Raw genomic sequence first — 26,138 nt, forward strand, 5'->3', positions numbered from 1 at the left:
ATACATCTGAGATACCCTCTTCATCATTATGATAAATACCACCCACAACTGCATATACTCTTCGAATTTCCCCAGCGATTGTGATTTCCATTTAGCCCTTGTGCCACCCGAAGCCCATTTCGTCATGTCCCCTTAAGAACACGGAACATGTGGTGCAGCGCTGGTGGCGGGCACGAAGTCGTGACGTCAATCAACCAAACACAATATTCATGTTCCGTAGATGCATTACTCATTCTAGAAGCGGCGAAGAAGGGAGTTAGAAAGCCTAAATAGGTCCAATGTTGAATTTCCGAGGTTGAAGAGAAACAAAATAATATTATAATCGAACATGATCAAGAAATGAGATTAAATTCAAAAGCCAAGAATGAAGAAACCACCCCCACCAAGATTGCACGTCACACAGCTGAAGTACGATCAGTATGGAATACCATTGGTCATCAGTTGGAACTGATCGTATCCCTTGGTAGATCGACTCATGTATGACTTCCTCACCAAGTCCCGCATGTACTCGGCGGCGTCCCTCTCACTCTTATCCAGAACAAATCGATCACGGAAGTTCTTGAGGGTCTCGGGCTTGAAGCACGGCAGACCGCTATCCAGCATCAAGGACACAATGTGCGAAAGCTTGGTGCAATATGGGCGCGAGGCTAGGAAGGCCTTGACCACCATCGACTCAAACCAGCGGTAAGGTTGAGTGGCAGTGGGATTGAATGAATGGGTTCCGGGCAGACCGAGTCCGGGGTTGCCGCTAGGATGATGGGCTGGATCGTGAGTTCCGCTGATCACCGCAACCATTTCGGAAGTCAACTTGAACGGTGCTCGCTCGAAACGCACACCACCGGGGGCAATGTCAAAGCAGAAACCAAAATCGATGTGGATGATATGTCCAGCGTCATCGATCATGATGTTGCCGTTATGTCGGTCCTTGAACTGAAGTAGATAGGAGATAACAGAGTAAGCAGCCATGCTCTTGACGAAGTTGGTGCGTGCCTCCTGGAACCTGATAGAGTCTTCGCCTCCATATTTGGAAACAAAGTAGTCGTACAGTCCATTTACGGCTTCACGTCCAAGCATATCCCGAGAAATCGAGTTGGGCAACACATCGATCACACCACAACCAGGAGCCGTTGAGGTGACCCGGTATGGGAAGACCCAGACATCGAGCCCAACACTGGAGAAGATGCTTCGGAAGGCTGCAATCATTTGCAGAGCAAGCATGTCCTGACGACAGTCATCGCCGACTTTGAAAATTGCCGACTGCCAAACCTCATAAGTCTCCTGTTCAGCGTATGAAGTTCGCTTGGCCACGTGACGAGACTCGCTGCCCTGGGGGCGAGCTCCCTTACTAGCCTCAAGGCGCGGCCGGGTCTTTTGAATTCGGAAGGTTGCCATGTAGGGCGCTTTTGCGTGGCTCTGTAAAGGCTTGCCAGATTTCCGGTCAATGCCCACCACCACACCGTCAGGGTTACTGGGGAGATACACTCCCACTTCCACCTTGATCTTACGGAGCTCCTCCTCGATCTTCTCCTTCTTCTCGGGTTTACTCTTCTTTATATAAGGCCGAAGCGTTCCAGAGATACCCGTGATCTCATTGAAGAAGGAGAACTCTCGTTCATAGAAAATGCGCTCTTCATCGGAGAAGCTTGAGATCAACGACTCAATGAACCGATCCAGCGTCGGCTTCAAGGGATCCGGCTATGAGATCACGGAGTCAGTATAATGATCAAAACTCGAGTTGCAATAGGCTTTGCACTTACCACCTGCGAATCTTCATCCTTGTAAGAATTGGCTTTCATGTTCCAAATCACCTGGTGAGCAAACAACTGTGACAATTTGGCCGTCTCGAGAATGTAGCGCTCGACATAACCCAAGGCATCGTATCGCAGAGCTTGGACCAGCTGCGGTACAAAGTAAAAGCGCACATCAATTGAATGACTCTCCAGCGCCCGCATTGCGTACTGCAAGATGAAGGGATGGTTGCCGTAAGCGGGCAAGAAGTAAGTCAATGCCTCTGTGGGATTGACCGGCGCCCAGAATAGCAGGTACTGCAATACGATTAGCCATCGGGCATGAATAGGGCGAATATGAACACTTACTTTTAGCTGGAAGGTGACATCAGATGGCAGAGACGACTCGAACATGATCTCTAAAGCACTTGCCTCTGGAATGGCTTTCTCGGGGAAGTTCAAGATCAACCACCGGACATCACTTTGCATTTTCGCCGATGGGAACCGGGTAGCAAGCTGAATGGCCAGGCCCGGGCTCTCCGCCCAAGCAAGTCGAAGGAAAGATGTAATACCCTGTTATGTGGCTATTAGTATCGGATCAGAGCGATCGCATGATTGATAGGAAACTCCAGAACATACATCTGTAGTGTGCTTGCCGCCAAGAGATGGCATGTGATGTTTCCGCTCAGGCTCCAAGGGAAACAGCCAAACGCGAAGACGCGATCTTTCATTCTCGATGAGAATTTGAGTCAACTCTTGCTTGGCCTGAAGAGACTTGTATGCTCCGTTGGACTGGCTAGCTATGTCTGCAGTGCTCTGCAGGGTGGAGAGGACATCGCCAAGAATTTTGTCCTCGGCTTTGATCTGTAGTCGATTACCGCCAAAGGACCACCTGGGTGGGTATCTAAACCAGCTGAGCGCGGCAGACAGGATTTGATCTTTGAGCTTCCAAGATGCTGCCGGGTTCCGCGGGCTGAAGTGTTTCAAGACGTTCAGGCCAAAGAGAACAATGCGGAAATGGATTTCTCGAGCCAGGGGATGACACTGGGTTTTTGAGAGACCAACGACCGTACTGCTTATCAAGCGACCAAACAACTGCTGGTCTTGTAGATTACCGAGGCGGATGGCACTAAAATGGCTTTCAAAAAACTGCAGAACACGCAGATGGGGCGAGAGTATGTTCTGTGTGGTTTCTTGCTTCTGGAGCATCATTGCTTTGTCCGTTGGCAGCAGCTCTATCTGGGTATGCAGTGGATCGGGATACTCAAAGGATGTATCGAACAACCCCTTTCGGCGATGAATGCTCCTTTCCCAGGCTTCCACCACCTCGGCTAGGATACGTGGCTCGATATTAGGGTTCTCGTGGATGACACCAAGCCACAGAGACACTCCCAGTTTGATGATTTCCTTGGTGAAGATCTGGAATGGCAAGGCTACCAGGTAGTGGACGACTGAAAGGCGAGGTTTGCTGCTACTGCAAATGAAACCAGCTGCTTGCCGCAAAACATCTCTAACCTCAACCAAAGGAATGTCCTCTCCATCCATGCTGCGTTCAAAGAGGGCAGATAGGGAGCGGTCGATATCAACGGCGGACTCAAATTCAGTAACGGCTTCAAGCTTCGGACTAACGCCAAGATGGAATCCATTGTCTGAAACAATCGAGGAAGATACCTCGGGGCGACGGTACTTCTGACGAGTTGTGTAAAGAGCCATGAAGTCCGAGGCGATGTTGACATCACGTGCATTGTAACCCTCAATTGATCCTAGTCGCGGGTCACTTTGCGGTATCAAGGAGCCCATTTCGAGAGCGAAGGAGCGGCCCAGTGCAATATGCCCATAGCCGCCATCATCATCGAACTCCGAAAGGTATGTCTGAAGTAAACCCTTGATATCCAGTGGCGCAATATTCAAGACCGCGGTCACCCATGTTCGTGCTCGGACAAGAAATCGGTCCAATGTCACTTTTCTCAGCGCATAGTTATCAGGCAACTCAACCTTGACAATTCCCATAGGTGAGACCAGAGTTGGCTTCCATTCAAACTCATCTAGTTCTCCTTGTAGACAAGATGTCCACATCACGGTCAGGATCTCAAGCAAGGCGAAAAGAGAATGTTTCTCGCAGAGCGCAGAGGGACATTGACTGATAATTTTGTCGGTACAGATCGTTGCAATACTTTGCACACGTTCGATGCGGTGGCAGCAGGCTACCAGGTAAGCGGCCAACTGCTTTGAAAGGTACGGCGCCGAAAAATCGTCATATTTCTCGGACAAGGTGCGTGAAAGATAGCAAGTCACGGTTTTCTCGGCGACAGCATTCATGCAGACAACCATTTCGGGCGTGGCTAGAGAAGGATCGCGGAAGTACCGGAGGATCTTGGTGCAATCCCCTGAGGATGCGCGGAGACTTTCGATTAACAGGACGGCGTTTAGAAAGACGGCTCGCGGGTAATCCAACCGTTTGACATCAGCTTCGCGACCAGCCAGCTCTGCAATCAAAGTTCGCTTTTGCTCCACTACTCGCTGGGGGCCCGTGCCTCTTCTGAGCACGGTATTGAGTTCGACGTCGCTCTCGAGCAACTCCATCCGATCCTCCGCCACAAGAGGTGGAGAATGACTTGCCAGCAAACGGAGTTCCCTAGAATGTTCGTGGAAGACACTGGAGTTGAGCGTGATACCATGAATGGCAATGTTGAACCAGGCATCACGGAACAACGATAAGGTGGCATCATCATAGTCTAGCACGGGATCCGGAGTCTCCGAAGAGCGTTTGACGGACGAAACGAGCAGAGCCAGAGGTTTCAATAGAGGGGTGATATCACTGGGAGCGAAAACAACCTCTGCGTGACGTTCGGCGTCGAGATCAGGGACATCTCCTTTGTTGACAATACTCTCCAATAAATGGGTCAGATAAATTGCGTGGAGTGCGGAATGCCGATCCAAAGAAACAGAGAGGTATGCCATCGCACACTGAACCGCATCAGAGATTATCTGCAGCCCCTTATGGGCACCATCGAGGTAGATACGGGCGTAAAATTTCAGCAAAAGCTGGAACTCGGCCTTGCCGCTGCTCAAAGCAAGAACAGCCGTCTCTTGAATGATATAGGCGTCCACCGCAACATTTATCTTGCCAACTTTCTGTAGGAGCATGGATTGCGCCAATGCACTGATTTTGTCATCATCACAACTGGTGGCGATAACCACGATAGCGTGAACAACATTTCGATAGACCAAGGCTTCATTTTCGCCAACAGTGGATATCGATGCTTGGCTCCCGCTGCTTGGCTGGGCGTATGATGCCAGGTTATTTGCAGTACCGGTGACATCCCCAGTAAACTGCTCCTGTGCCGACTGGTCGGCATTAGGGCTTGGGCTCAGTGCATTTCCTAGTGAGTAGAGGGTAGTGATGACGGCATCTTCGGAGAGAATACTGAGAACCTGGGCGAGACAGCGAGCAGCCACGGCGACCACAGAGCCAATAGAAGCACCACCCTGGGTTAAAAACCTCAACAGGCACCTCCTTGCAATTGAGGCACCATTCGGTGACATTCTAGCGAGAATCGCCATGCACTTCAAAGATGTCATAGCCAGTTCCGCACATGCCATTTGCTGGGCGTCGGTCAAAGATTCTTCAAGCCAGGATAACAGAACGTCGTTATTAGCAGCGTCCTCGCCGAGCACAACGCAGTTAAGAAAGCCGACTAGAGCATCCCCTTTGACAGAAAAGGCTAGCTTTTGTTGAGACGGAGAGCCGACTTGCAAGTAATCAGAGCCATCCTCCAGAAGGTGAATTTCCTCGCTGATGAGGTCCGTAATGCGTTCGATCAAAGCAATATCAGACTCATCATGGCTCTTAGCAATGCCAACGCCAGCCATATACTCATCCAGGAGTTGATTATCGGACAAGTTCTGCGACCCGATAAGGGATGCCGCACATGATTTCACAAAGCGCATGAATCCCTCCTGGAGCAACATGGCGCCCAGAGGCCGCCCGTGCGCCGCGTATCGTCTGGCATACTTTCTCCAATCCTTAAAAGCGCTATCGGTCCAATTGGCATTGCGAATAGTAGAGGAGGCTGTCTCCACTGCAATTAGAAACGACTCGGAGAGCATGGCTCTCAGATGATCGATAATCTGAAGCTTCTCTCTCGCGGTCCAAAACACGGCGTGCTTTGCTGAGGCCTCTAGAAACCCTACGAGTGATACCGCAATGGACAAAATGGCGATCGATTCATGCACTACCCCTCGTCCACCGGCTTCGGATGTAGAGTAATGAAACGGCGTCACTGAACTAATGACCTCCGCACAGTTGTTGAGGTACCCCGTGAGACCCGTCACTGCTTCCTTGCGCAATGTCGGAAACTTCAAGCCCATGGACAATAGCGCCGATGTCAGGTTGTGTGAGAGCGTTTCCCATGGCGACGGCTTGATGCTCTGGAGAAACGGCGACGGCCGAAACAGCTGACTGGAGGACTCGGGCAGATATTGGGATAATTGAGTGACTAATCGCTGAGCGTGGTCAAGCTCATTGACAGACAAGGCAGCTTTACAAAGGGCTAGCAGGACATCGAGTTCACGAATTCCCTGCCGAGGTTAGTCTACGTCACCCCCGAGGGCTCCAAGGAGGGGAGAGTCAAGCTCTTACCATGGGAACTCGAGACGTGGGAGCCTGATTCTTGAGTATACCATTGAGAGTCCCATCAGTCGGACGAGCTGGTCGTGACTGCTGAGCGAGGCGGTCAAGACCCGATGCATCCTGAGCTGGCGACTTGACAGCCAAAGCCGCAAGCTTCTCGAACGCCGAGCGTCTGACGCCGACCGACAGGCTAACGGTACATCAGCAGCTGCACCAGATCAAATTGGAACGTAACTTACCCGTCCATAATTGATTTCTTTTTAAGTCCCTAGAATATTTGTGGGCTGAAGGGAGTGTAATATGGGTTGGGGAACAGGTGACATTTGTATGGGGATTCAGGGAGAAAGGGCACGTGTTTGGACGCGAACCTTGGTTAAACGTAAGAATGTATGAATGTCCCTGATCCAAAACAGTGTACAGTATATTTTTGTCTGCTAGATACATATGAATTACCCAATATGCATACTATTTTATAATAACCATTACTGTTCAATAATCCTATGCCATTCAATTCTAGCGGTTCTGATGTTTTTCTCGTTTCCTAATTTTGACGGGGGCGGAGCGGAGGCTCTGGGGCAAAGAGCCTCTGGACCCCCGACTCCAAAGCTAACTTGTGACCAAAGAGCTCTCTCCCTCCTCAACTGTCCTCCCAGCTTCGCTCCTTTCTCCCATTGATTGGTCTACTCAATTTGTTTTCGATTGTGGACGGCGACAAGGAAGAGACAAAAAGAGACGAGAAAAGAGAGAACGGGGAAATAAAACCGCAGCCGCTCGGGGCTGCTCCATTACATTCCCGACGGTGCTCCTACCTTTCATGTGGCAGTAAGCCTGTCCAACCAACACACCTCATTGGTCTGTGGATAGAGTGTCGGAGGTGCGGTGTATCAAAACCAGCACTATGGCACCGAGAGAGAAAAGTGCGCTTAAGCGGGGCAGAGTGAGTGTTGGGCTTCCCTCTTCGGAGTGTGGTGACTTGCTGACGGTCTTGGGGCATTGCTAGCTCAGTGTGGATGCTGATTCACAAGACCTGAAAAAGCCGCGTCGGTCTCAACGTATATCAAGCCAGCAGCAACTTCAGGAGACACCAGTGGATCACGACTATCTGCCAACTCCGCTAACCCATGGCTATTCAACCGCCACGGACATCCGCAACGAAGTGACGGCCACTCCGCCGGAAAGCCCAAGCCGGACCCGTCCACCCTCGTCGCCCAATCCAGACTTCTCTCAGGCGCTGTCATCACCACCAGGGGACACACAGGCCCTCTCGCAGTTTGTCTATCCCCCAAGAGCATTTGCAGATGAAGTGGAGGATGAAGATGCCGAGGGAGTTTGGGGGTACCTGATCCCCTTAGATGACAAAGTTAGCGGTTCCTTTGTCTTGAAGAGGCGAGATGGTTGTGAACTCCGAGATGAGGCCGCCAAGGAAAAGTCTGGGAAAAAGTATCAGGTCGGTAAGCAAGGCAATGGTCGGGCACCTGGCGGCTACCTAATTGGCCGTCACCCGGAGTGTGGTAGGTGAACTCTTCCTTTTCAGGGCATAATGCCATCTACTAACTCCATTGTCAGACCTGAAGATCGATAGCCCTACGATATCAAACCGGCACTTCCTCCTATTTGAGGAGAAAAGGAAAGGCGATGTAGTAGCCATCTTGGAGGACCTTTCCAGCAACGGAACCTTTGTGAATGATGCTATTGTTGGACGAAATAAGCATCGTGAGCTTGAAGACGGGGATGAGGTTTCTATTTTGAATGAGGCCCGCTTTGTTTTCCGCTATCCGCGCACTAGGGACACAAATCGCTTCCGCCAACAGTATCAGATTCACCGGCAGCTTGGTAAAGGCCACTTTGCGACAGTCTATCTGTGTGTGGAAGGCTCGACAGGGAAACAGTTTGCAGCCAAGGTCTTTGAAAAGCGGCCCGGTGATTCACAGAAGTCTCAGACAGATGCTCTACAGCAGGAGGTTGCACTCTTGAAGAGCGTCAACCATCCCAACCTCCTCTGCTTAAAGGACACCTTTGACGAGAATGACGGAGCTTATCTGATTCTGGAGCTGGCCCCCGAGGGTGAACTGTTTAATTTGATCGTGAGCAAGCAAAAGCTTAGCGAATCAGAAACTCGTCATTTGTTCCGGCAGCTCTTTGAAGGGCTGAAGTACCTGGTAAATCAACTCCGCTACGCACCGCAGACTCATAAAAGCTAACCCGAAGGGTTTTTTTCCAGCATGAACGAGGAATTGTGCATCGGGACATCAAGCCCGAGAATATTCTGCTGGCTGACAAGAAGATGACGGTGAAACTAGGTGACTTTGGACTTGCAAAGATCATTGGAGAAGATTCCTTTACCACCACATTGTAAGTACAGGGCAAGTGCTAGCCTTACCAGTTGTAGGTGCTAATTTTCTATCTTTCAACAGGTGTGGTACGCCCAGTTGTAAGTCCATGGAAACCAACCCACCAACATAGATGAGATGGGCTTGATACTGATTATTTTTTTTTTTTTTCCTTTTCTGTTGCAGATGTTGCCCCAGAAATTTTGCAGGATACTCGTCGGCGGCGGTATACGAAGGCTGTGGACGTCTGGTCCCTGGGAGTGGTTCTTTACATTTGCCTTTGTGGCTTTCCCCCTTCTCGGATGAATTATACACACGAGAGAACCCTCTTACACTGGCGCAGCAGATCAAGATGGGCAAATTTGACTATCCCTCGCCCTACTGGGACTCGGTGGGCGATCCTGCCTTGGATCTGATTGACCGGATGCTTGTTGTGGACGTGGAGAAGCGAATCACAGTGGACGAGTGTCTGGAGCACCCCTGGATGACTGAGAAATATCCTAGCGTCACTGACAGCACTGATGGGCTGACAGGCGCCTTGGGCAACTTGGATTTCTCTAAGCGCAAGATCAAACGGGAGCGGACTCTGCTGAGCAGTGTCAACGACGTCCGGTTCAGCGAGCACGTGGAAGGCAGTGAAACTCCAGTTAAAGTCTTCCACAAAAACAATGCTGATCAGCGTGTCCATAACCGACCAGCCAATGCCAATGCCCGAGAACCGTCCCCCGGCAATCAAGGCAGTCCCAAAGGATTTGTGAATCTGGGTGAGCGTGGTGATCCAACATTGTACGACGAACCAAGGAGTTGATACAAATCAGAGGGTGTCCCTGTGGGTCTCTATTCCTATCTATTACTCATGGGGTTATTGCGTCTCTTGAGGTTTTTGAGGGGCGTTGTGTGCATTTCTTTTGTACTGGATCGATTGGGAAATTGGGCGTGGCTTCGGGTTGAACACAACAGATATGAACTTAATGTATAGTCTACATAGTAAATCCGATCCGGAGTTAGAAGTCCCACAAAGTACTCTGCCAAGGGTAGCGCATATTCTCTACAACGTAGTATATCATGCAATCGTCAGGTACGGATGTTGCCTACACCGACGTGGCGTGATGAGAACCGCCTAGGGCTTCACCCTATCCAGAATGATAGCGTGGTTTTAGATCTCTCTCTCTCCTGTATCAGTATATTGATCAATGTAAGTTTCCTAAAAAACATAACTTCCACGAATCAAAAGAAGTAATGAAACGTGAATTAAGAAAATACGTGCATTAGAAAACAGGGGCAAAAAGCGGGTCCCCTGGCGTGGCCTCATCGAATGATAGCGGAGATTATTATTTTGCTTCCTTTCCCCCTTCTCATCCAACCTTCCCACTTATTGATTCAGAAGGGATTGTTCACTCTTCTGGTCAACTCCTGCCGTCATGGGTCTCTTTGCCAGTTTCCTCGATTCGTTCTGCGAGCACTGTTCCAGCCAGTCCATTTACACCCTGGCTGTGGTCGGTGGCTTGTCCTTTATCGCACTGTCCGTCGTGGTCAATGTCTTGCGCCAGTTATTTTTCAAAAACCCCCATGAGCCCCCAGTGGTCTTCCACTGGTTTCCTTTCGTTGGAAGCACTATCAGCTATGGAATGGAGCCATACAAGTTCTTCAACACCAATCGCGCAAAGGTGCGTCCTCACCCCCCAGTTCGAGACGACGGACCATTTCTAACCAGAAGCCATTGGGCTCGTCTCATAACAGTACGGTGACATTTTCACGTTCGTTCTTCTCGGCAAGAAGACTACCGTGTATCTGGGCACAAAGGGCAATGAGTTCATCATGAATGGCAAGCTGCGCGATGTTTGCGCCGAAGAGGTTTATTCGCCACTGACGACCCCTGTCTTTGGCCGCAATGTTGTCTACGACTGCCCTAACTCTAAGCTCATGGAGCAGAAGAAGGTAAGAAGAAACTTCCGCGACGAGTCTGACCAAACCAATTGCAGACCTGGAAACTGACCATGCCCAAATCAAAGTTTGTGAAATTTGGCCTGACCTCCGAAGCGCTTCGGTCCTACGTTCCTCTGATCACTAAAGAAGTCGATATGTTTGTCGAGAAATGTCCTGCATTCAAAGAATCTAAGGGTTCTTTTGACGTCTCCAAGATCATTTCTGAGATTACTATCTACACCGCATCGCGATCCCTCCAGGGCAAGGAAGTGCGTGACCGCTTTGACTCGACTTTTGCCGACATGTACCATGATCTTGACATGGGTTTTGCACCGATCAACTTTATGCTGCCCTGGGCTCCGCTTCCCCACAACCGCAAACGTGACGCAGCTCAGAAGAAGATGACCGAAACCTACATGGAAATTATCCGTGAGCGTCGTGAGGCTGGTGGCGAGAAGAAGGAGGAGGATATGGTCTGGAACCTCATGTCATGTGTTTACAAGAACGGTGTCCCGGTCCCTGACGAAGAGGTCGCACACATGATGATCGCACTCTTGATGGCTGGACAACACTCCTCATCTTCCACCGCTGCCTGGATCGTTCTGCGTATGGCTACTTGCCCCGAGATCATGGATGAGCTTTACCAGGAACAAATCCAAGTCCTTGGCGAGGATTTGCCTCCTCTCACCTACGAGAGCCTCCAGAAATTGGATCTTCACTCCAAGGTCATCAAGGAAACTCTTCGCATTCACGCCCCTATCCACTCTATTATCCGTGCTGTTAAGAACCCTATGCCCGTGGAGGGCACACCCTATGTGATCCCCACCACCCACAACGTCCTCTCCTCCCCTGGTGTCACCGCGCGGTCGGAGGAGTGCTTCCCGCAGCCTCTCCACTGGAATCCCCACCGTTGGGATGAGGACTCCGCTCCCAAGGACGAGGACGAAGAGCAGATTGATTACGGCTATGGTATGGTCAGCAAGGGTACAAACAGCCCGTACCTCCCATTCGGCGCTGGCCGGCATCGCTGCATTGGTGAACAATTTGCCTACGTGCAATTGGGCGCCATTTTGGCCGCACTGGTACGCCAGTTCAAATTCTCCAACCCGGCTGACCGTGTCGGCATCCCGGATACCGATTACTCGGTAAGTTACTACATCACCTGCTCATCTAAATCTGTGCTAACTCGGTCCCTAGTCTCTGTTCTCGAAGCCCTTGGGCAAGTCATATGTGCAGTTTGAGAAGCGCGGAAGCAAAGAATAGATCGCGCTGGGGCCAGCAGATCCTTCCGAAATAAGAAAAGAAAGAAGCCCAAGATAAAAGAGCAGCATGGACCTGAACCCCGATTACATACTTACATCTAATGACCTAACTTGATGTCGCAGAGGTTAGGGTGACCATGGCCGTCATTACAGATGCACGGATCTTCGCCTTGCCTCGACGTCTTTCAATGAATCTTGCCATTGTACATTACTCTTTTTCTTATCCAATGTTCCTGCTCGTGGCTTGACTTACCCCTGCCGTTTTGTGTTGACACTGTTATTATGTATATCTATTTAATCAAACATCAATTCAAGAGCAAGAATGCCTGTGATGTGCGCTTTTGACAGACTAATGCGATCCAAGCATGCTATAATTTCCCACGCAACCAACGTCACGCCTAGAATAGAGACAAATGGGGGTCAAAGGCTCTTGGGTGATATATATAGTATAGTACAGATAGAGACACTAGAAACACAGGACTATCAAGGCTCAAGAGATATGCAATAAACGCCTTTCTACCACTGGTTTATGCTTTTCTTCGTTCCTCGAGTCGCCTCTTTGCCCGCACCTCCACGCGGCGTCGCTCACCACCATCGACCTTTTGGCCCCGCTTGTCCTCCCACATGCCCTCCTGGACTGTGATGGTCGCAGCAGTTCCGTGGCTTCCCTTGACCGGTTGAAGGAAAGGGCCCATGATCTTAGAGCCTCTGTGAATTTTCATGTGGGCGAACTTCGTAAGTTGGGCGGTTGAGCTGTGCTTGTACTCGGTGGTACCGGGCAACATGTTCACGATGGCCTTCCTCATGCCAGGTGTCAAGGTAGCAGAGGATGATACCCGTTGGGCAGCTTCGGGGTCTGCCGAGGGCTGTTTGGTTTCGTCAGGGATCTCCACCACTCGTAATTGGGCAACGCCGTTCACAACTTGTTTCAGGTCGCCTCCCGGTCCATAAACTCCATTGCGGAACTTCTCACGCTTCCGAATCAGGTATCGTCGCTGGCGGGCGGGCTCAATGCCGAGTTCTCGCAGTTGGTTGGAGTTGAAGGTGAAAAGTTGGTCCCAGGAGGGAATCTTGCTTGCATGCTTCGACATTTCCCGGCCGATTAAGGTGAGGAAAGTCTGGACATCAGGGACAAATGGGGTCGGTGAAGGCACAGTCCGGGGTGCTTTTCCATGGAATGGTCGAAAACATTGCTTCGAGAGACTGACTGTCTGGAAGAGCCGCGAGGGAAAGTTGCGGAGTTGTTGGGTGCGCAGTGCCATGGTCTTCGAGAAGGGGGGCCAGACCTGTGGCCACAAAGCTAGACGATGGTTCCCAGAATTGACAAGAAAGAAAGGGAGGGTTGGAGTTTACAGGTAGACCGGTGGACCAATTGAATTGCGGATGTGACTTGATCTATCTGCTCCTGAGCTTGGAATTTTCGGACGGCCACGGGATCAACGATACTCCGAGAGCATTCATGAAAGTGCACCTCACCCTTGTAACTCCATTGTTTGATGTTTTGAATAATCCGTGACTGAAAATGAATACGTGACCTGTGAATCATACAGCTTAATCGCTGTAAAACTTTCTCCCTCCTTTTCTCCTCATATTCACTCTACGGACACCGCTGTCCATCTCAACCATGGCGGCCTCACCATTCGCCTCTCGCTCCCCCTCCGTGGCCGTCGCATCACCCAATACGCTTAGGCTGAGAGCAACTGCAGTTCAAGACTCATCAGAAGGCGCTCTTGCCTCTAACTCCGTATCCAACACCGACCAAGAACTCACAGAGCAGCTCAATGACGATGTGCGGCATAAATACATCAAAGGTAGATTGAGCAATTATACCTGGAGGTTTCACCGGGCAGTTGATACGATACTAACGAAACCCAAAACAGATAAGAAGCTTGGAGAAGGTACATATGCCGTTGTATTCCTGGGGCATCTCCGAGACGACCCATCGTCCTTCGTTGCCATCAAAAAGATCAAGGTCAATGCCGAATATAAAGATGGGTTGACTATGGATGCGATTCGAGAAGTCAAATACCTGCAGGAGTTGTCTCACCCCAACATTATCGCCCTTCATGATGTGTTCTCTTCCAAAGACCAAAATCTTAGCTTGGTGCTGGAGTTTCTTCCCCGCGGGGACCTGGAGATGCTCATTAGGGATGGAGACATTCAGTACGGAGTAGCCGACATCAAGGCCTGGATGGGCATGTTAGCCCGAGGCGTGTGGTTCTGCCACGAAAACTTTGTGCTTCATCGAGACATCAAGCCCAACAATCTGTTGATCGCATCAGACGGCGAGGTAAAGCTGGCTGACTTCGGTCTCGCCCGATCCTTTGCCGACCCTTATCTCAACATGACTCACCAGGTCATCACTCGCTGGTATCGGCCGCCGGAGTTGCTCTACGGAGCCCGGCAATACTCGGGGGCAGTGGACGTGTGGTCCATGGGCATGGTCTTTGCGGAACTGTTGCTGCGGGTTCCCTTTGTGGCCGGCAATACTGATTTGGACCAACTCTCCAAGATCTGCGAAGCATTTGGAACTCCCACCGAAGAGAATTGGCCGGGGGTCACCCAATTGCCCAACTATATCCCCACGGACCGGGCGCAGCAAGTGCCTGTGCAAGGCCGAGACTTCTTCCTTCGCCAGTTCCCTACGGCTGGACCGGTGGGAGCCGACCTGTTGATGTCCATGTGTGCACTGGATCCTCACAAACGCCATACCGCTCTCCAGGTGCTGCGCCACAACTGGTGGATGACTGATCCCCAGCCAACGCGGAATGAAGATCTGCCACGCAAGTCCGGGGCGAAGAAGATGGGCGACGATTTGGGTCGGCGCGGCGGCGAGATTGACGACGGGCCCTTTAAAAATGCCGCGCGACAACTGGATTTCGGGGCTCAGAAATAAAATAGTCTAAACTAATGACGACATGTGCAATGAACCCGTTTGAGTGTGTGCAGCTGAACTAAATGGATCTCAGGGGAGTCATCCCGAGCATCCCCATACTCCCTATGTTATGTCAGGACTTCTGTTGTCTCTTTTCTCTGAATGTAGGTGTTCAAGGGACCACAGTGGGTCCTCCCAGGAACAAGGTCAACGTGTAAAAACGAAGGGTTCATACTAACCTAATTATCGAGGACGAGATTTGGGGGCTTTGATTTGCCCCCCTTTTTCTCCAACTAATCTTCGTCGGGTATCGTTTGGTCCACTATCTGATCCATCATTGGCCTAAGCTTCCACAGAGGGGCGTACGCCTTGACTCCTGTAACTCCCCCCCTTTTTTTTCCTCACGTCCAGACCATTGATAATCTAGGTTCTAGGCGTATGAACACGAGCAGTAGATCTTCAAGGAGAAGCAAGTAGGGGAAAATCACTGGGTATCACCCTTTAACTGTAGCAATTACAAAGGGTGCAGCAGAACTCATACAAGTACAATGCCTTTATTGTTTCCTGCGGGGGATGAGAGAGACTATTTTCTTATTTTCCTATGAGCTAAAACCGCGGGATCTCTCTTCTCTATCTCTATCTCTTTCCACCCTTCCACTTTGTGCTCTTCTATCTTCACTCTGCGGCTGGACTGCGTCCGTTGCGATCGCAACACATGGTTGTTTGACTCTGTAAGTATCCGAGACTCATGCTCTCCCCCTCCCCCATCTCTATCTCCCATATACACAAAAATCCATGACGGATCTCCATTTCGTCGTTCAACCGTTTTTCCTTCTTCATGATCATGGCGTGGTACTTAGGTGCTGACTGAAGCGTCAGACGCGACTGCTGATCTCAGGATTTCAACCTCTACCTGTCACGACCCATTCACTCCGCATGGCAGTAGGATCCTCATTAGCCCACGGACAAAATTGACCAGAGAGGGATAAGAAAGATGGCGTCAACGTCCGCCCTCCCCCAACCGTCACGGCCAGCCGCCAACCCGCCGACCGTGGCCTTGCCCCCTCTTCCCAATCCTAAACCGAGAAAGAGCATCCCAGCCGGCGATACATCACGATCGGCCTCACCATATCAACAACTCTCCAAATTGCGCACGCCGTCGAGCCCCAAACCTTCCGCAGCCCGATCCCCGCTATCCAATTCGAATTCCACCTCAAATCTCAGCGCCATTCGATCAGCATCCAACGGACGCGCGCCAAGTAGTCCGGACAAACCCTTGCGCCGGACAATCAGCATCGCCTCATTTCCACAGCCGCCCAAGGCCGGAGGAAGTCGCCCCTCAACAGCCTCATCCTTGTCGGGGATCCCCGCAAACCCGGCCGGCAGTGCCAAGCCTAAAAGAAGCTCACGACTCAGCACGGGAACCACCAGCAGCTACCGGAGCTCTAAAACTCCGTCACTGTTGAATGGAAGCGGAGATGGGAAATCCATCCTGGCAGACGCGCGAGATCCAGAGGGGTCTCCGGGCCATAGCAGAAGCTCGTCCGCGCAAGGTTCCTGTTCAACCAGTGCGACAACCTTTGAAGATGCGGAGGATGCCGGTGGCAAGTTGACCTCCAAACCCAAGGAGACCAAGGGCAACGTCATTGTCAGCGTGCGTGTTCGACCCGATAATAACCAGGGAGGCGAGACCCCAAGAAACCATGGCGAGTGGTCAGTGGATGGACGACAGAGTTTGATCTCACATCGAGGGAAAGATGGAGGAGACTACTATTATGGTATGTGCGATTAGATTTTCGCGGGTTTCGTACATGCTGACAGCCAGACAGATAATGTTTTCGCGGCTCATGACAACAATGCCAAGGTGTACGACTCCGGGGCCAAACGCCTTGTCCGACGGGTCATGGAGGGGTACCATGGAACGGTGTTTGCCTACGGTATGACAGGAACCGGTAAAACCTTCTCCATGCAAGGTACTGCCACCTCTCCAGGTGTGATCCCCCTCGCCATCACAGATATCTTCTCCTTCATTCGCGAAACCCCCCATCGAGAATTCCTCCTTCGAGTCAGCTATCTGGAAATCTATAACGAAAAGATCCATGACCTTCTCTCCGCTTCGACCACCAATGGTCCGGCCGCGCCTCAAGAAGAGATCAAACTCCGCGAGGATAGCAAACGCGGCGTATATGCCACCCCGCTCAAGGAAGAAATCGTGCAGAGTCCAACACAACTTCTCCGAGTAATTGCAAGAGGAGATCATGCTAGAAGGACGAGCAGTACGCAGTTCAACGCGCGGAGTTCTCGCAGTCACGCGGTCGTTCAGATTGTGGTGGAGAGTCGCGAGCGAGTGCCAGCGGGCAATTCGCAGGACAAACGCTCTGGGATCGCTCCTGGTGGCGTCCGGGTGTCGACACTGAGCTTGATTGATCTTGCTGGCTCCGAGCGCGCCGCCGATGACAAGGAACGCCGAACCGAGGGAGCCCATATCAACAAGAGTTTACTCACGCTCGGTAACATCATCTCCAAGCTTTCTGATGCCAAGGATAAGCAAGGAAACCCAATGGACAAGGAAGGCCGCCATCTGCCCTACCGGGACAGCAAGTTGACACGGCTCCTTCAACCAGCTTTGTCGGGCAATTCCCTAGTGAGCATTCTCTGTACGATTCAGCTGGTCTCCGGTGTGAATGCGCATTCTGGGGAAACTCTCAATACGTTGAAATTCGCCGCGCGAGCGAAGAATAATATCGTCAGCCACGCACAAAAGGCAGAGGAGGCTTACGGGGCCGGTGGGGCCGACTCTGGCAGTCGAGTTTTACTAGAGCGATATCGCGTGGAAATTCAAGCCCTCCGTGGCCAACTCGATATCCAGGCCAAGGCCCAAGCGGAGAAAGAGCTGAAGTGGGATGAGCAGCAATTTGAGAAGGAGGCTCAGGCGCGCCATGAGGAACAGGTCTTGGAGATGCAGTTGGCCCGGACGGCTCTAAAGGAGCGCATTGAACATCTTAATCGGCTGATCCTGAGCTCCAAGTCCACTGGGGTCAACAATCATGGCAGCCTAACTTCTGCATTTGGTCGTCTGTCACGTATGTCCGCTGCGGAATCGGGCACCCGCTCACTGCGGTCGTCCGCCAGTCAATCTACGCTGGGTGCCGGTCATTCATCCATCAGACCAATGTCTTTCATGTCAGTCAACAGCAGTGATCCTACGGGGCTCATGCCATTCCCAGGTGCATCATTTGGAAATGAAGATGAAGACGACATGGGCGAATTTGGCGACGGTAAAGCGAGTCTGCAACGGCAGGTTATCGCATTGCAGGCCGACCTGGGTGACAAGAATCGATATATCTCCACTCTGGAGCGCCGGCTGCTGCAGGCGCGACGTTCTAGTCATTCTAGGATGTCAGTTGGGGTCAAATCCACCAACTCGACAATTGCAGAGCATCCGGACCTGATGGCCTTGCTCCGCGAGAGGGACATGGAGATCAACGAACTACGCATTCAGCTTGATGATAAGGATCGAATGCTGGCTGCCCTTCGGTCTGCCGCCCGACACCGTGACCTGGCTGCCGTGACGAACGACGCACCGTCGCCCGAACTGAAAGGCAAAGAAGAGTTGGCCGCCTCCGGTGGCAACAGCCCATTGGGGACCAACGGCGTTGTCGATAAGCTCGCCAGCCCACCGTGTCCCGTTCTTCCTGGGAGAAATGAAAAGGACGATGATCGGAGGAAAAACATGGACGAAGTATCCAGAATGCTGGATGAAATGATTCAGGGCCGGGTTGAAAGTGGCCATGGTCATCTTGAGAAAAGCCCCATGGGACATCTCAAAAGGGCCTCCAATGATAGTCGCCGAGTATCGATGTCGGCTGAAGTGCCCGGCTTGAACCCTACGGGGCCTGCTCCAAAGGACGGGAACCCCAGTTCTCCCCCAAGTTAAAATCACCAAGTGATGATACGCCTTATTCTTGTACTTTTTGCTGATTGCTTCCTGTTGATCTGATACCCCCCCCCCCTTCATCTGTACAAATTTGTTATGTTCATTTCATGTGGTTTTTGTTGTACTTTGTGTTCTAGGATTGGAAACTGTCTTCTCGTACGTCGATAGCGCCATGATATTTATATTCGAACCTTTCTTCTTTTCGTCTCTTTCCTTGTTTTCTGTAGGGTTGAGATGATCAATTCGATAAACGTATCAGGTGGGCATCTGCTTATGTCGCCAAGGGGTGTTTAATGTGGCAATGTAGTAATACAAAAAGTAAGATGATGGAAATAATGATGAGAACACGGAATATGCGACACTTCATAATAGATCTCGGAGATCGCATCCAACCACCCCCCACCCCGAGCCGCAATCACGCGGTGATTTCCAGTTCACCTGCTCTGTCCTTAGCATAGATATCTTTCCACTCGTCCCATAATCGCTGCAGTTCCTGCACGTATTTGGAATGAAGCTCATCGATATACGTGTCATCAATTTTATCTCGATTCTTCTGCTGCATCACAGGAATCGGCCGTCCCACCACGATATTTAACGGACGGCGGTAGGGCATTAACCCAACGTCATAATTAAACACTCCACGGGCGTGGAATAGAGGAATGGTAAAACCCATGGTACGCTTGATAAGCATCTGAAGTTTGTGGATGAGTGGATGCTGATCCGAATTGACCTGTTCGTATAGGTCGTTTTCCCCAAAGGCTAGGACGGGTACCAGGTCGGCTCCCGTGCGAATGGCTAGCTTGACAAACCCTTTGCGACGTTTTAGCACCAGACGTAGACTATGAGGCTGCGCATTAAGAGATTCTCGCGCTCCACCGACGACAATGGTGATCGCTCTTCCCATTCCCTCGTTATTTGCACCGCCTCTGTTCAGAAGATTCTCACAGGATTCTCGGGACACACTAGCCAGTCCCATTGCGAGCGCATACTCTCGGTAGAAGGGAATTCGGAAGTTTGAGTCCAAAGTCAGCAAGGTGTTGGTAATGCCGGGAAAAAGTTTCGAGAACCCTAGGGCCTCGGTCCCGAAGGCGGCGAAGGCACCATGCGAAATGATTCCATGGGGATGATAGCCAAATATGTACTTCTTGGTCGGTGGTAAAGGTTCCTCGCGGTGAAGACGGGCAGGGAAATAAGATGCATAGACCGACCAGATAGGAAGTGATCGTAAAAATGAACTTCGGCCTTTCAGTTCGCCAGAGGTCGGTGCGGTGGAGAACAAAGAGATATAGACCAGATAGGGTAAGAGAAGGGGCCAGAATAGAGGAATAGCACAGATGAAGAAAAAACTCGTCACAAAAATGGCAATTGTGAGAGTATGACATAAGACGACAAAGGTTTGCAATCGTCGTTCGAGGCCGATATTCAATGGGGCCCAATGAATTCTACTGAGTCGTTAGCGGCGTTCGTCGGGAGGATAGAAGCCAGATATACCGTTTCCTCTCCCGATTCGCAGTTCGACCCGGAGGGTGCGATCTGCGACCAGACTGAGTGGCCCCATTCATTGTTGAAAATGATGCGAAGGAAGGAAGAGGATCTCCCCGCGTTTGGACCAAGAACCAGGGCAGATGACGTTGATCTATCGATTAGGTAATTTTCACGTGAATCCGGTAGATCGCCTGACCATCCATGGGACATTATCATCCATACTACAGTGATATAAGTATAGAGCGCCAAAATTATATCTCTTATGGTATTGGAAAGTAGAAGAATTCAATGTTAGATGCAATGCATCTCCATGTTGCACCCTCGAAACGCCAGTCCCCATGTGTCTCTATGTACAATGCAAGAAAGTTTCCTCGCTCAAAGAATCGCTCATGCTTTTGCTTTCACCATGAAAATCTGATATGAATCAGCACTGGAACGAAATCAGGAATAATTGCTGATCTGCGTAAACTTACCTCATTTAGAGATTTATCATCCATGAGCGCCCTTTTCTTCTGTGCGATATGTCGGCTTCGGAATGCCTGTCGACCCATTGGCCGCCGCTCCCGTGAGACTGTTGTCTTTTCTAGAGTGGATTTGGAAGGCTCAGACTCTTGTTGAGATGGTGCATCCGCCTGTTCGGTGGAGGTGGTCTCAGCCGCATCTGCCTTTCTCTTCTTGGATTTCTTTTTCTTCTTCGAATCGGAAATCGAGGCGGAATTCTCATCGTCGTCAGTGCTTGAGCGGGACTTCTTCGAAGATTTTGACTTGGATTTGGATTTGGATTTGGATTTGGACTTCGATTTCGACTTCCGGACCGCGGTCGACGAGTCGCTGGATGAAGCATCCTCTTCGTCGGATTGTTGATTATCTCCGTTCGATTCAGAATTCTTCTGACTCTCCTGAGGCTTTGAAGCGGGTAGGTGTTCCACTTTCTCTTGAGCCAGGAGTCCACCGTGGACGAAGCGAACCTCCTGGAATTTCAGAGCGACATATCGGGCCAGTTTCACATCGTCTCTCTTGCGCTGTTCCTGCTTCAACTCCCCATCTGATTTGCCATTCAATCGACCAAGCAAACCCTTGAAAGCATCCAAACCGGTCGGTTCCGTCTCCCGCCCGACACGGGCGCCCAGTCCCAGGGTATCATCCTTGATCGTCACTTTGATATGGGAGTGGCTAGCGGCCGTTAACAGATCAGCATGCGCGGCATCCCGAGCCCCTAAGCGACCACCTGGGGTCCAGCCCTGGGAACTCATAATTCGATGGCCGAAGCCGGTTGTCGACCGGGCCCATTGCGTGTTATTGGGATCATTGGAGATCTTGGTTTTCCTAGAAATGGATTAGACTGGTTGCGCAAGGACTTTATGACCACAAGCATACTTTCGGGGAGCAGCCAAGCCCATGACGACTGATGGGGGGCAGGTGTATAGATTTGAACGTTGGTTGACAAAAAATCCAGGATGGAAAAAGAGAAAAAGTTTGAATTTCGGGATCGACCGATAACGCTGAGTCAGCAGACCGATAAGATCCCCCACCCATGAACCACATCTTCAGAAGACTAGCAGTACGTACTTTCTTACACCATTTGACGACCTCCTTGGCCCATCTTAATTCCACCCGAGATAGCAGAGGAAAAGGAAGGAGTAGCCGTTGGATTATTCTACAGAATCAGGTTCCCCCTAAAAAGACAATCAAAGGAGGTTATCAAATTCTCGGTTTCGATCTCGGGCTTGTTTCCGGGAACCATATCATCCCACTTCAGGGCAATTCTCTCTCTCCACGCATGGAATAGACCCAGCAAAGTCACAATTCTGTGCTTGGGGAGTGGGATTTTCGTTCGTGTTGAAAAAGGCGTGGGACTCTGATTCTCATTTCTCTTTCGGGCTATGTTCAATCTCCGCGTTCTCTGTCGCGATCAGCCTCAGCGAACAATTGCGCTGGTGACGGCGGATCATGTCTTAATCTTCCACTACAGTGCGAGCGATGCCGGATCTGCGACTACACCACGCTGCCAGGTGGAATTTGTGGACGTTGCATCTGCGGATCTCGGGGCTTATCGGCCTTTGGGTGCCGGTCATGGCACTTTGGGCTTGGTTACGCTCAATGAAGACCTGTTCGTTTGTGTTGTCACCACATCATCTCAAGCTGCTACTGTAAGGCCTGGGGAATCAGTGTCTAGAATCGATTCTGTAGATTTCTGTGCGTATTCTGAAAATCTTCAATCTCTACGTCTCCTGTTGTCTATATCTGACACCTACAGACTGCCTCAACCGTTCCGAATATGAAAACGGCCTCGACTATGAATCTGGGGCTCAGTTCGCCGCCGAGGGACGGAACGGCCAGGATGGCCGGGATGTGGTGACCGAGCACCCTTTCCAGGCCCTGAAAAAGCTTCTCGGGGATGGGAGTTTTTACTACAGTCTTGACTTCAACCTCACTGATCGTTTACAAAATCGGTAAGTCCTTTCTCGGATTAAGCAGATCATCGTCTAAACCCAGGATCAGCTCGGATAAGTCGGCGGCATTTGATATTGATTCCCTGGATGAAGACATGCTTTGGAACTCATACATGATCAATCCACTTCTCCTGTTCCGGAGTCATTTGCCACCCGCGGACAAAGCCAAGCTAGATTCCTCTCAGCTGCTAACATGCGTCATCCGGGGATACGCAAGCACGCTGAAGATCCCTGCCACGGTCTCGATTCTGCCCCAAGTGCGGACAAACTTCCCATCCCTCCTGACCATCGTCTCGCGGCAATCCTCTCGGCGTGCAGGCACGAGATTCAACTCGCGAGGAATTGACGATGATGGCAACGTGGCCAATTTTGTTGAGACAGAGTTGGTTCTATGGGTCTCGCCAGGCATTGCCTTCTCGTACGTCCAAGTTCGAGGCTCGGTACCGATCTTCTGGGAGCAAACGCCGGGTTTGATTCCGGGACAGCAGAAGATCGAGGTCACCCGGTCAAGTGAGGCAACACAACATGCATTCAATCAGCATTTTGAAACCCTTGAACTGGAGTATGGAGCCACGCATGTAGTGAATCTCCTAAGTGAGCTTAGATCTGGCGAAGCAGAACTATCGGCCAAATATCGGCAACACATTGCCCGCAGTTCCCTGAGAAAGAAGGAAGACTTTGAACACCATAGCCTTCTACGGCTGACAGAATACGACTTTCTGGCCGAGACTCGTGGTCCAGCTGGCTATGAAGCTAGCAATCAAATTAAGCATGAGCTGGCTGAGTCCTTAGACGGGTTTGCCTATTTTCTGTCCGAGGACTCTACGCGATCTGCTACTTCTCTTTTCGAAAGGGATGACGTTCCCGGTGCCTCCTCGGTCATCCTGCAACAGGAGGGGGTTTTTCGAACCAACTGCCTGGACTGCCTGGACCGAACGAACCTTGTTCAGACAATTATCAGTTCGATGGCATTGGAGTCATTTCTAGCACACCAGGGGGGGAGGTTTGGCTCAGATATGCAAATGCGTCATTCAACCCTTTGGGCTGACAATGGCGATGCCCTCTCTAAGATCTATGCCGGTACTGGAGCTTTAAAGTCGTCTTTCACCCGTCATGGAAAAATGTCGCTTGCGGGGGCTTTGGCTGATGCCCGAAAAAGTGCCACTCGACTCTACGTCAACAACTTCACCGACAAGGCTAAACAGAGAACGATTGACCTTCTGTTGGGTCGATTGGCCAATCAAATGCCGGTTCACCTTTATGACCCTATGAATGATTTGGTCACTGAAGAACTCAATCGCCGTGCTTCTGAATACTCTTCCACCAAGCACATCCGTCTTTGGGTTGGTACATTCAACGTGAACGGTCGTGATGAAGGCCCCGGAACCGACCTTACGCCATGGCTTTTTCCTGAAGCCGATCCATCGAATGAAGATCCCGTCATCTTTGCCGTTGCATTCCAGGAGATTGTTGATCTAAGCCCCCAACAGATCATGTCCACTGATCCAAGTACCCGCAAGGTTTGGCAGAGAGCCGTGCAAGATTGTCTAAACAGACACACAAAGGCAAAGGGCACGGTCAAATATGTGCTGTTAAGGACGGGGCAGCTCGTGGGCGCTGCGCTAATGATCTACGTGAAATCAGATGCTCTAAAGGAAATCAAGAATGTCGAAGGTGCCGTCAAAAAGGCAAGTGAATATACATACATAATGTATTTCGGTTGCTAGTTCTTTTTGATAGAGTTAACATTTGAAACAGACGGGACTTTCGGGGATTGCTGGTAATAAAGGCGGCTGCGCCATTCGGTTTGAATTCTCCAATACCAGCATCTGCTTGGTAACCGCACATCTGGCAGCCGGCTTTGCAAACTACGACGAGCGAAACCGAGACTATGAAACAATCGATCGAGGCTTGCGGTTCCAAAAGAACCGAACAATCGCAGATCATGATGCAGTGATCTGGCTTGGAGATTTTAATTACCGTATTGGGCTAGGCAATCAGATCGTGAGAGATCTTCTAACGCAGCGTGATTATCAGAAGCTCTATGAAAATGACCAGGTGCCGTTCATGTTCCCTCGGCGATATCTGTTGAACTCTCCGCTGACCAGGTCGATAGTTAAATCTCCAAATGACTGCCGGGAGAGCCTTCCAGTTCTATTCCGAGGGCCCCATCGGGTTTGCCCCAACGTATAAATATGATATCGGGACTGACAACTACGACACCTCGTAAGTTTTCGTCAGACTCATCCCTCAAGGAGCTCGTTAACTCTCCCTACAGTGACAAGGCCCGTATACCCGCATGGTGTGATCGAGTGCTATGGCGAGGACGCAACCTGCGTCAAACCCAATACCAAGTAGCTGATCTTCGCGTATCGGATCATCGCCCCGTGTGGGCCACTTTTGATGGAGTAATTGACGTTGTTGATCATGCCCTCAAGGATAATCTGCGGCGTATGCTGTATGAAGACAAACAGCACGATGCTCTGTCCGAATCTATTCATCTTATGGATCTAGATGATGATGATGATGATGATGATGATGATGATGATAATTTACCACAGGGATCCATCGCACCTGGGCTACCACCTGCCAGTTCTGATCGAAGCAGGTGGTGGTTGGACAATGGTAACGTTGCCCAGCAACTTTTTTTATTATTATTATTCGGATACAGATCACAGCTAACCCGGACAAACAGGTGCACCGGGCAAAGCGACAATTCAACCACCGAGGGAAGGACTTGTTGCCAACATGCAGCGCAGATCCAACCCTTTCTCCACGGACTCCGAACCTGACTGGGTGCCAGCTGAAGGACTGACGAAGAAGACCGGCATTGACAGGAAGCCTGCACCGCCTCCCCGACGTGGTAGAACCCTGAACGGGCAGGAATCCCCAACACCTATAGATGCAAAGCCACCACTCACGGACAAAGCGCCCCCAGCGGTCCCCCGGAAGCCCATGTCACTCAGCTCACAACCATCCCCACGCACGCCAATGTCTGATGGATCATCCCACTCCATGTTCCCAAGTAATCCCGAGCAAGACCCTTTATCTCGCACGGTCAGGGGTGGGGTAGGTGCCCCCGATATCCTTGGCGATCCTATGGATGAACAAATTGCGTGGAAACCGCTTCTTCCCCAATGATTTAGGCGTATAACCTCATCGGCCAGTTTGGGATGCATTATCTCCATCTCTGTACAACTTCTGTCTGGTTTAGATGAGCCTTGAACAATTAAAAGGAGCGTTATTATGTATCTATCTATTGAGCCGCGTTATAGACCTGGGTCAGAGGGCCAAATACCTAGATCACGGGGCTCCACATGTACAGTTGAGGCTCATGTTTTTAATATGTTGCCTAAGACTACGATCTCGTAGGATTCTGACGGGCCATATAGTCCAATGAGCGCGTCTTGAACAACTCATTCGGCTTGAATCTTGGGCCGCGTGGGCATGGTTCCAGGCTCGCCGATCCCTACATTGGACTAGGATCTGGTGGATACGAATATGTATTGC

General features: G+C 50.8%; 9 protein-coding genes across 9 annotated transcripts; 5 read left to right on the top strand and 4 right to left on the bottom strand.

Annotated features, from left to right (window-relative positions):
* Positions 1-414: 414 nt before the first annotated feature.
* Positions 415-6,607, bottom strand: stt4 (1-phosphatidylinositol 4-kinase STT4; the record flags this gene model as incomplete). Its single annotated transcript, XM_057121018.1, has 6 exons — positions 415-1,695; positions 1,758-2,045; positions 2,097-2,300; positions 2,367-6,308; positions 6,370-6,550; positions 6,600-6,607. The coding sequence occupies 6 exons, from the start codon at positions 6,605-6,607 to the stop codon at positions 415-417; spliced, it is 5,904 nt and encodes a 1,967-aa protein (XP_056966772.1).
* A 651-nt stretch (positions 6,608-7,258) lies between these two features.
* On the top strand, positions 7,259-9,498 carry N7484_010632 (uncharacterized protein; the record flags this gene model as incomplete). Its single annotated transcript, XM_057121019.1, has 5 exons — positions 7,259-7,297; positions 7,361-7,871; positions 7,927-8,519; positions 8,582-8,712; positions 8,877-9,498. The coding sequence occupies 5 exons, from the start codon at positions 7,259-7,261 to the stop codon at positions 9,496-9,498; spliced, it is 1,896 nt and encodes a 631-aa protein (XP_056966773.1).
* Positions 9,499-10,111: 613 nt separating this feature from the next.
* On the top strand, positions 10,112-11,879 carry N7484_010633 (cytochrome P450; the record flags this gene model as incomplete). Its single annotated transcript, XM_057121020.1, has 4 exons — positions 10,112-10,357; positions 10,431-10,628; positions 10,673-11,761; positions 11,814-11,879. 4 exons carry the CDS (start codon positions 10,112-10,114, stop codon positions 11,877-11,879), a joined length of 1,599 nt encoding a protein of 532 aa, XP_056966774.1.
* A 526-nt stretch (positions 11,880-12,405) lies between these two features.
* Positions 12,406-13,140, bottom strand: N7484_010634 (mitochondrial 37S ribosomal protein mS41; the record flags this gene model as incomplete). Its single annotated transcript, XM_057121021.1, has 1 exon — positions 12,406-13,140. One exon carries the CDS (start codon positions 13,138-13,140, stop codon positions 12,406-12,408), a length of 735 nt encoding a protein of 244 aa, XP_056966775.1.
* A 362-nt stretch (positions 13,141-13,502) lies between these two features.
* kin28 (TFIIH complex serine/threonine-protein kinase subunit KIN28) lies at positions 13,503-14,774 on the top strand (the record flags this gene model as incomplete). Its single annotated transcript, XM_057121022.1, has 2 exons — positions 13,503-13,689; positions 13,759-14,774. 2 exons carry the CDS (start codon positions 13,503-13,505, stop codon positions 14,772-14,774), a joined length of 1,203 nt encoding a protein of 400 aa, XP_056966776.1.
* A 973-nt stretch (positions 14,775-15,747) lies between these two features.
* On the top strand, positions 15,748-18,690 carry N7484_010636 (putative kinesin family protein (KipA); the record flags this gene model as incomplete). The annotated part of the gene is made up of 2 exons (XM_057121023.1): positions 15,748-16,531; positions 16,583-18,690. The coding sequence occupies 2 exons, from the start codon at positions 15,748-15,750 to the stop codon at positions 18,688-18,690; spliced, it is 2,892 nt and encodes a 963-aa protein (XP_056966777.1).
* Positions 18,691-19,105: 415 nt separating this feature from the next.
* On the bottom strand, positions 19,106-20,252 carry N7484_010637 (uncharacterized protein; the record flags this gene model as incomplete). Its single annotated transcript, XM_057121024.1, has 2 exons — positions 19,106-20,132; positions 20,182-20,252. 2 exons carry the CDS (start codon positions 20,250-20,252, stop codon positions 19,106-19,108), a joined length of 1,098 nt encoding a protein of 365 aa, XP_056966778.1.
* Positions 20,253-20,562: 310 nt separating this feature from the next.
* On the bottom strand, positions 20,563-21,575 carry pxr1 (telomerase inhibitor/ribosome biogenesis protein PXR1; the record flags this gene model as incomplete). Its single annotated transcript, XM_057121025.1, has 3 exons — positions 20,563-20,589; positions 20,649-21,501; positions 21,553-21,575. 3 exons carry the CDS (start codon positions 21,573-21,575, stop codon positions 20,563-20,565), a joined length of 903 nt encoding a protein of 300 aa, XP_056966779.1.
* A 483-nt stretch (positions 21,576-22,058) lies between these two features.
* Positions 22,059-25,769, top strand: N7484_010639 (SacI domain and endonuclease/exonuclease/phosphatase family protein; the record flags this gene model as incomplete). Its single annotated transcript, XM_057121026.1, has 7 exons — positions 22,059-22,371; positions 22,433-22,628; positions 22,678-24,307; positions 24,387-24,686; positions 24,745-24,854; positions 24,907-25,253; positions 25,324-25,769. 7 exons carry the CDS (start codon positions 22,059-22,061, stop codon positions 25,767-25,769), a joined length of 3,342 nt encoding a protein of 1,113 aa, XP_056966780.1.
* Between the last annotated feature and the right edge of the window lie 369 nt (positions 25,770-26,138).

The sequence above is a fragment of the Penicillium longicatenatum genome, assembly GCF_028827895.1.
Source record: "Penicillium longicatenatum strain IBT 33135 chromosome Unknown contig_7_segment0_segment0, whole genome shotgun sequence".
In the NCBI taxonomy this organism is placed as follows: Eukaryota; Fungi; Ascomycota; class Eurotiomycetes; order Eurotiales; family Aspergillaceae; genus Penicillium; species Penicillium longicatenatum.